Raw genomic sequence first — 10,141 nt, forward strand, 5'->3', positions numbered from 1 at the left:
TACTTTTTCACCCTCTTACTCCTATCTGGGAGGTAAATAATTCTAATGATATAAAATAGCTTCTTGGTGCATATCTTGTTTCCTGAAGTTACCTGAACAGGATATTTTATCTTTAAAATGCAAGTTAATATTCTGCTCATATGTTCTCCCTCTCCCCACACCTGCCACACACGCACACACGCGCGCACACATACACACACACGTAAATATGCATGCATGTATAAAATATAACTAGGAAAAAGATTTTCTTAGAACAAAATTAATGCTTAAATAAGATCTTCTAGTTGCTCTTTGGTTTGGCATTTCCTTTGTATATCTATCTGAGTTTGAAAAGCATAACTCTATACAGTATATCTGCAATTTAGGTAGCTGCTACCACATTGATGTATTTTATTTGACGTCAAAGAAAATCACTTCACTTACGCATTTTTGAATACAAAATATTTTATATACATACAAAAATGTCAAAGCACATGTGGTGAAAAGCAAGTCTGAGTTACCCAAACTCTCCCTACCTATTATTCTTCCCCAGGAGTAACCATTATTTCCATTTTCTTGTGTTCCCTCCCCCCAGGGTATTTAATACATCTACAACTATTTATGTATCTACTCTTTTAAACACACATGCACATAAATGGTAGCATACTATGCACACAGTTCTACAGTTTACTGTTTTCACCCAAACATCTATTTGGGAGATAATGGTAAATACTTATTTAGCTTTTAATATGTGTCAGACACTGTTCTAAACACTTGTTGCTTAATGTCTTAAGTGCTTGCAACAACCCATGAAGTAGATTCCTATTCCCATTATGTAGATGAGGCACAAAGAAGTTGAGTAAAAGGGCTAAAATTTCACCCTGAGGCAGTCTAACCTCTCCATGCTCTTAACTCCAGCTGTGCTGTATATCTTTGTATATTAGATCAACTGAATGAAGTTGTGGTTTTCTGTATCAGAAATGGTTGAATATTAGCAATTTTACATGGTTCAGCCTAATAGAGTTGCCTCATTTTTTTAAAGAACTGCATAGAATTCCCTGGATAGATGAGCATGATTTTGTAATTAGCTCCTTTTGGCTGATATTTTGTTGGTTTCCATTTTTGCTTTTACAAACAGTACTGCAGTTAAGATCTTTCTGCTTATGTTAGTTTTTGCACGTGTGAAGAGAGGACTTCTTGTGTCAAGGGGTATGGACATTTAAATATAGTTTGAGAAATTGCCTTCCTGCGATTATACCAGTTTGCACATTCAGCTGCAGTGTGTGAGGAAGTATGAAAGCATGTGAGAACTTCCCCGAACCGTATAGACGGGTGCATTTGAGTTTCATATGTGTAATACTTTGGTATTAAGGTATTCAACTGTGTCGGATCCTGTGGCACACATAACGCAGTGTTATGTGTGCCAGGATCTCTTTTTTCCAGTATTAGAATATATTAATCTAGATTTTGGGACTTCATAGTCTTGCTTAATGGTGTTCCCAGAGGCATTATTTAATAACTCCACTGGTTATTCTGTACTAAAAGGTAAGTTAATGTATTTGTTTCAATCAGCTTTTTTAAATTTAAATTTTATTAAAATATAGTTTGAAATAAGTTATCAAGTTTGGTATCTTCTGGTTTTTTGTTATCAATTACATCTTAAGTCTTCAGTTTTGAAGATACTTAATTATATGATTACATACCTATAAAACTCAAAGGAAAAAAACTTACATTGTTGTTTCTAAAATTTACATGAACAAATTGTATTGAATACAATTCTGAAAAAGACAAGTAATGACAGGTAATGAGGAGAAAATGACCCATGTATTAAAACAAGAAATTCATTAATGAAAGTATAAGTTTTTTAAAACCAATTGCACGTTGATTTCTTCAGAAGAGGTATAGACATATTTCAATTGATTTTAAATCAAAACAGCAAATCAGGACTTCACAGTAGAAAACAGTTTGAACTTAAAATATTAATTGAATTTGCAGGGCTCTATTTCAGTCCAACTAAGCCTCACTTCTTGCTTCTGCCAGGAGGGCCTGTGGCTATACGCCATGCTAAAGTTGGATTTTCTACACTGTACCACACCTTTGCACTTTTGCACAAATGTCTATTAGGTTCTAAGTGTATAGAAAGTATTCGGGTAAGGATATATTTTCTGAGCTTAAAACTCTCTTATGAAATTCTCCTTCAGATGCCCAGGATTTTGATATTTTATAGATCACTTTTCAAGATTTTTATAATTTCCTCTTTACCTTTTCCTAAGCTCTCTATATTCCATTTATCCGGAAGTATCAGCTAAACATATTTTTGGCTCCCAGGCCTCCTGTCTTTTTGTGTCCCTCTTCATGTCTGAAGGATGCCCACCCACTATTAGTCTTGTTGTACTTGACCCTTCTCAGGTTGACTGTGGGTGCAAGTGCAGGCTAATAACTGAGCGATTGGAATTTCATTTTTTTTTTCAAGCATTCTGTCCCCTTACCCATTAAGGTGGATAATCCTATGTAGATTCTTACTTCGCCCTTCCCCGTTCACCCCTGATACCTATCATTCTATTAAATACTAATTGGAGTTGCTAATTCACATTGGTGAGCAGAATGAGGCAGAATGATTGTTTTTCTCTTTACCATGCTACTCTTGATTCAGACCTTTTTGTGACTCCCTCTTATTTCCACCTTTAAGTAGTTAAAGGATTGTTTCAAATCAGATCTCTTTTACCAAGTGTTCTCTGTATATTATGATGCATATTTGCCCTGTCTGCTTCTGGATACATATGGCATTTAAAGTTTGTTTAATATTTCTTCACAGAACCTAACATAGTACAAGGCATTGGTTATTAGTGTTTGTTGATCTGAAATGTTAATTTGAAATTTTCAGCTAAAATCAGGTTTTGGAGCATCTTAGTGTGTCATGTAGTGATGGAGTGATGGTTTCCCATTGCTAGTAGTAATTAGATGCCATTTTATAGATGCAGTAGGAGATGGCGAGAAGCAACATGCAGTTTTATCTGTTTTATCCATTTTTTCTTTCTTTTCTTTTTTGGCAGAGAAACTTTTCCATGTCTGTAAATAGTGCTGCTGTCCTGCGATTGACAGGACGAGGAGGAGGAGGAACAGTGGTGGGGGCTCCTAGAGGTCGAAGTTCTTCAAGAGGGCGAGGTGAGCTTTCATGTGAAAAAAATAATAACAGGAGGAGGAGAAAGAGGATAGGGAAATCACTTTAAAAATATTTTGATACTTGATTTTTAAAAAACTGCTCTTTGTCATTAACTGCATAATAAATGTCCTCAACATTTATTTTCTGAACTATTTCTCAGTGTACCTGCTCCACAACCCTGATTTGGAGTAGAGGAGGATAATTCTAGCTTTGAGATTTGAGAGTGAATGATTCTAGATGGTCCTAGTTAACTTTGGCAAAAGTTTGTTTTCCATATTCTCATCCTCCGGGAGCCTCGCACGTTGAGAGCTGCAGCCCCCTACTGGAGCAGCACCCAAGTCCCTGCAGGCCTCCATGCCCCAGGCTTTCTGTATGAGACCATGTGCCAAGAGTGTCCCCAGCCAGAGAGAGGCTTTGTAAAAGCTGCCTCCTCAATACTAGGGCTATTTTGGGTGAAGAACAACAAAAAAGTTGTAGCAGTCATTTAACCTATAGTTTTATAGATTTGTGTCCTTTCTTAGAAGAATAATTTTTATTTTGGTATTGTTCTTTGATATCTACTCCCTCTTTTGGGTTCATTGATTTTCTGCTACTTACAGACATTCTTGATGTTTATAATGTAAATATCTGCTTGAGCATTTACCTCTAAGTTGGTTAAATCATTGCAGAAGTCTACACATACTTTGTCATTTTTAGAGGTGCTTTTAGAAATGGAAGTCAGGTGTCTGCAAAGACAGAGGCCATTGTCTCCACACATGGCACCACCCAGGCTGGCATGATTACGAGTGTGGAGTATCTAAATTTTTCCTGGAAGTTGTGCCTTATGAATAGAGTAATGTATACCCACTCCTTATAGAGACCGTATTAAATTGTGCATTCCTATGAAGGAGTTTCAGCAGTCCACACAGAATGTGGGAATGCATTGTTGTGAACGATGAAGAAGCTAAAACTCTACTTGTGGCCAGCTACCATTACCGAATTGTACACGTGCTTTCCTTCTGAATTTGTCAGTCTCTAAAATGGTGGTTTTTAACCTGGGGAGTTGTTAGAATCATCTATAAGATTCACAAGAAATACCTCTGCAGCAGAACACTGGATGGTGAGATTTTAAGCATGTGTGTGTTTCAGAAGGTCCACAGACCATTTAGAGTCCCATTGGTAATTAGGTTCCATTGGTCCAGAATTTGTCTCATCTGTGCCGCTTGGTGGTGGATGATGGTGTTTTGGGGATGGCTCTGGCATGTTTGCTGTGGGCTGGCAGTGAGGAGAGGCTGCACTCAGGCAGCTTTGCCTCCAATGCTTTTTTAGGGCATGACATTGAGAGATCTTACTAAGAAGTGTGGCCCACAAGGAGCTGTTCCTTGTGCCGTGGGCGACCACCAACGTTGTGTGCTACAAATACCAACCAGTCTCTCTAAACAGGCTTAAAAAAATTCCCTGTGGATAAACTAATGAAGGGTTGATAAACTTCTTCCTGCCTTCTGGTTTCTTTGAAGTATAGGGTTATCACATAGAACTCTTACATTCAGAATTTAAACAGGGCATTTATAAAAGATAAGGTACTGTGATGAAAGCAGTAACTTAATTAACGTTAATGTGAATGAGTGATATAAAACTAGTCAAATGAATGAGCTGACTTGCTGAGAAATTTCCGACACCGTTGTCCCAGCTGTGATTCTTTTTAATGGTCTTATTGGACCTTTAATCCATAGTTTTTCTTTTCTTCATTTATATTTTTACTTAATTTTAACTTGTTGGTTAAATAAATAGTGGTAATTGTAGCTTTTTTTTTGGCACAGGCAGAAATAACATCAGGTGATTATCCTGGCTCCTTCCAACTTGAGAAAACTTTAATGTGAAAATCAACTGACTTCTAAATATCCTGAACTAGTAAAATTTAAATAGAGATGGGGAAACAACAGGAAATTGTCACCTTTCTATTTATCTGGTTAAGATTTTTAGCAATAAAGCATATCCACACAACTGTCAGCCACTGTCTTCATCATTATTAAAAGGAAGTATATTTTAATCCTCCAGGAGAAAGAATAGGATGAAATCTCAGACAATAGGATAGTTCTTTGAATTTAGCTTTATGAAAGATTGGTCATGCTGTATTTACTTGCTCCTCCTTATATGGGAATTGCATTTATAGGTAATTATGGGTCTTGTATTTTGAAGATTGTTCCTTACATTTTATAGGTTGGAAAGCTCTAGAATCTGATTTGTGTCTGTGTGCCAACTTATAGAGCATTGGACTCAAGGAGGACCAGTGACATTGCTAGTCATAAGTGGCAGAAAATATTTTGTTCGTGGTTTGTTTGTTTTTCTAACAAATTGTAGACTGTTTTTCATATTCGTGTGTTTCCAGAATAAAACACTTTTTCAGGGTGCTGCATACTTAATGGTTTTCTTGATAAATTGTTCTTTAAAAGGAGGGGGGACTTTTTCTTTCACTCTAAAAATCATCACTGTAGGGGATCACCCCAGTATTATATAACAGTTTGTATTACAATGTGTTAGAATCTTAAACAAAATGTGCATATTTCCTAAGGATAGAAGTACCAAAATTGGAAGTTGACTTAAGTTGGTACAACTGGAAGGTAACTTAAGATTATTACAGTTCAACCTTAGTCCTCACTTCCATTTTACAGATGAAGAAATTGATACTTGGACTAGTCAAGAGGGTATTCATTTCCAAGACTGCACACATAAAATTCTGTACGTTATTTTTGTATTTCATAATAAGGTCATATAGAAGTACAGTTGTATCCTGAGTCAATTCTTGATAAATTGTAACTAAGAAGTGGAAATATTGCATGGATATTTGAAGTAATTATTTAATTCAGTTGTATCTAGCTTTGGAATGCATTCATGCTTTTTATTCAGGATGCATCATCATTTTTCTTCGGGTGTTTTTATGCTATTGGAGAAATTGAGCTAGAGATAATGGCTAAGATTTATAAGTACATCCCTGGCCCTGCCCTCTCTTCCAGTTTTCTAACCTGTGTTGGATACAAATGGTGTACATTAGTTGGAAAATCCTCACACTATAAAATATAAAGCTGAAAGTGCATGCTGCCTTCTGCCCCTGACACAGCAATTGGATGTATATCCTTCTTGGCCATAACTATGCAGCCATATCATTTATACACCTGGACCCCTTTTTTATATGTATTGTTCTCTGGCATGCTTTTGTCATTTAACAGAGTAATGCAGATTTCTTTTGATACCAGTACTTTATCTTCTGTCGCTTTCTAGTGTTCTGCTGAATTGTTTTATCAGAATTTATTTAGCCAATCCTTGATAAAGTTTCTTTTTTTTTTTATTGTAGTAAACATCTTCATACATACAGTATTTGCAGATTTGTGCAAGTATTTCTATTAGGATAAGTTCTAGTTAATATTGTTAAGTCAAATTTTGATAGGTCTAACCAAATTGCCTTCAGTAAAGGCCAGTTTACACTTGAACCACTGGAGCCTCTAAATCCTTACCCACCCATATTCTTACTGGCTCTGTGGTTCGCGTTTGGTGCTGCCTGATATTTTTCTTCAAGACTTGGGCAAATGAGAAAGAGTGCCTTTGGTTGCTATGGAATATCCTTTAAGGAGTTAGTTCACAAAATTGATAGTTTAACATTGACCCTATTAAATTATCTTTTCTCTGTAGTTAGAGATATTAATTTAATTGTTGTACATGGCTTTTGTTCTTTATCTGCTTGCTTCTCATACTCTCCAAATCTTCTATTTTTGTTGAAAATAACCCAGTAATAGGTTTGATTTGAAGTAATGGTTTACTGATCTTAGAATTTCACTATTGAATTTTTTTATTAAGGAGCTTAGTACTGATACTATTTCTTGTTCAGGACTGGAACTGGGACTCTTACGCCATTTTCTAACTTGTTTTTTTCATCCTCCTGTGGTCTAGCTACTTCAGTGTCATCATCGGTCTTACTGATAAAGGCCTAGCGGGCCTTGCTAAATATTTGAATGTAGACATCCTGCTTTGTATATAGTTAGAACTTTAGAGATTAAGCTTTGGTGTTGAACTTGTGCCAGATGTTGATATCTGACTATCATTATTTCTGTTTTCTTACTTTCAGGCAGAGGCAGAGGTGAATGTGGTTTCTACCAAAGAAGCTTTGATGAAGTAGAGGGTGTGTTTGGTCGAGGAGGTGGCCGGGAAATGCATAGGTCGCAGAGCTGGGAGGAAAGGTAACTAAAGGAACCACATCTTGGTGTAAAGAACATTTCTTTCCTGCTTTTTGTAGAGGAGAAGCCTCTTTGTACAGTTCCAGTTTTTCATAAAAAAAATGCTGTTAATTGTTGACTATCAGTTATGTTAGAAATGTTTAAATGATCCTTATTTAAAGGAAGAAGCATTCTAGATAAATAGAGTAATATTTTAGTGCCAGCATGGATATTTAATAGTTAATTAGATTTGCTATTTGATTAACGTTCAGTGGGAAGCATTTTCATTTATTGTTTGTTATATTAATCGAGGCATCTTCTCTCTATTGCTTGGGACTTTATATGAAGTCTTTGAAGGTGAGCGAAGGCAGTTTCACAAAGATCCATGTACAAAGATAACCACTGTGATAATATTTATAATATAAAACAATGGGAAACAAGCCAAACACCTTAATATCAGTGTGGTTTCTTATATAATGGAGTACCCACACAATAGAATACTGTATAACCATTAAAGTTAGGATGATTTTGAAAATATTTAATGATGTGTAAAAGCACATTCTAAAAGCAGTATATAAAACTGTGTATAGCAAATACCTAAAATAAAACATGTATTTGGTTAAAAATGTACCTAATCTGAAAAATAACATTTCTGAGTCTATAGAAACTAGCTTTTGGGAGGTGAGATGATAGATAAAAATTTATTTTCATTTTTGTGCTTTTCTGTAGTGTCCAAATGTTAAGCAATAACCATGTATTTGTTTTATTAGTTGAAAAAGAAAGAAATCCTATTTTAAAAAAGATAGGAAGAAATAATACATATCTACTTAACAGAAGTGAAATAGATGTTAAAGGCAAATACAGAAGTTTACATAGTTGTGAACAGAACCTATCTTTCTTAATATTGAGAACACTGGTTTTTTTTTTTCATTTTTCTTTTCTGGGGGTGGGGAGGTAATTAAGTTTATTTATTGAACTTTTGGTTTTTTTTTTTTAATGGAGGTACTGGGGATTGAACCCAGGACATCAGGCATGCTGGGCACGTGCTGTACCACTGAGCTATACCCTCCCCGCCAAGACTGGTTTTCTTAAACAAAGACTTGATAAAGACTTTAAAAAAAAAGAAAAAGATAGGAAAGTGGGTGTCATGGACGGAAAATCTATGTTACTCTCAAATTGTTTGAAACTCATTTTACCTTTTCTAGGGGTGACAGACGTTTTGAAAAACCAGGACGAAAAGATGTAGGTAAGGCTTTCTTATACTGTTTTCAAGTATTTTTATCTGGACTTCATTGATTATAATGCTTAACAAGGCCAACACATAAGGATCTGTTTATTAAAAGTTGACTCACTTACTTGCATCTCTCCAGTAGATGGGGTTGTAGCATTGCTTGCATTTAGAATTCTTTGGTTATTTGAGGACTCCAGTGCATTGAAACCAGGAGTGATGAATACAGCCATTAGGATTTACTTGATGTAACTTTTTAGGTCTGTGTGTTCTCTGCAAGGCATATATACTTTATTAAGGCTACCTTATGAATTGAAATTTCAAGTTAGGAACCAGTCTATTAACTCCTTTTCCAGTACAGATAGCATCTCACAGGTGAGAAAAAATAGGGAAAATACTAGAATGTTTGCTTTTGTATCGGAGAGCAAAGGCTAAAACTATGAATGTTCTTACTTTGGATTTATTCATATGGTCTTTTTGGTGTATAATCTCACTTTCTTTTTTTCAGGGCAGTTTGCACATAGATCTATACAAATATACTGTAGTGGCTTTTATTGAATGCTTTTTGATAAGATACCCACTTCAGGTTATTGGATAAACTGTGCTAATGATTCTGAGCTTCTTTTTAAAAGTAATCCACTTTTGTTGAAAATAGTAAGATTTTTAAAAAATTCTCAAATTGTGTCTAATCTCTCCAAGAACAGCAGTGCTAAACTAGTTTGTTGGGACACACTTGCTCAATTGTGTGAGATGTTTTATGACATCAAATTAAGACAGTTTGAATACTGAAGATTCCAGAATAATTTGGTTTTTTTTTTTTTAATTAAAGATGGTTCTTATCGTGTGTTTGCTTCTAATGTATAGATAAATGGGTGGAATTAGAGACATCTGAGTAAGAGTCTAACCCCTGTGAACACCTATTGGAGAATGTGGAGATGGAAAAAGGCCTGTAATATTCAAATTACAATTCCTATTCTGTAGAAATTGTTTATTCCATAGGAGGAGATCAGTTTTGGTGATCATCTTATAGTATGATTCTGTGAGTATGAAATTAAAAGATTATTTAAAAATTTTAAAGAATAATCCGGATGATACAGAAAGGTGTGGTTTGGTGCATTTTAGTGTGAAATACTTTGAAGCAGGCATAGCAGTTTTTGGTTATTAGGCTGCTTCTGGCAGTTGTAATATGGGCTTGTACACTAGGCCTTATGATTTTTAGTATCTACTTGTCTCCAGTTTGTTGAGACTGTCATGCTATCTGTACTGGTTTCCAGAAGTACTTTTAAAGTTAGTTCCAGTGTGGGCTTCTTGATCATGTATCTGAGAGACCATCACTGAGTTCCCAGGTGGCCCAGGTAAGTGAGCCATCCAGCCAGGAGTTAGAGCTGCTATTCCCACCTCCCAGGAAAATTCTCCTCTCTTTTTGCCGGTACGCCATTCTCCTGAAAGGATAATGGGGCCTTTGCAGAAAATTTAATCCTTAACATAAAAGCTGTGGTTCTTTGAAGTGAAAGATTCATGAACAATTCTTTCAGAAACTTTCAACCCCTGGACAAAAGTTTCTGACTGCATTTCTTAGTTGTC

The 10,141-nt window shown here is 35.6% G+C and overlaps 1 protein-coding gene across 5 annotated transcripts in view; it reads left to right on the forward strand.

Moving 5' to 3' along the window:
* The window catches only part of GIGYF2 (GRB10 interacting GYF protein 2), a 111,712-nt gene that overhangs the window by 37,402 nt on the left and 64,169 nt on the right, over nucleotides 1–10,141 (forward strand). For all 5 annotated transcript variants that reach the window (XM_045511589.2, XM_045511591.2, XM_010948177.3 and 2 more), the window contains 3 exons: nucleotides 3,033–3,144; nucleotides 7,242–7,353; nucleotides 8,535–8,575. In XM_045511589.2, coding sequence (XP_045367545.2) covers nucleotides 3,033–3,144; nucleotides 7,242–7,353; nucleotides 8,535–8,575 — 265 coding nt within the window. The remainder of the gene's footprint in view (nucleotides 1–3,032; nucleotides 3,145–7,241; nucleotides 7,354–8,534; nucleotides 8,576–10,141) is intronic.

The sequence above is a fragment of the Camelus bactrianus genome, chromosome 5 (genome assembly GCF_048773025.1).
Source record: "Camelus bactrianus isolate YW-2024 breed Bactrian camel chromosome 5, ASM4877302v1, whole genome shotgun sequence".
Classification (NCBI taxonomy): domain Eukaryota; kingdom Metazoa; phylum Chordata; class Mammalia; order Artiodactyla; family Camelidae; genus Camelus; species Camelus bactrianus.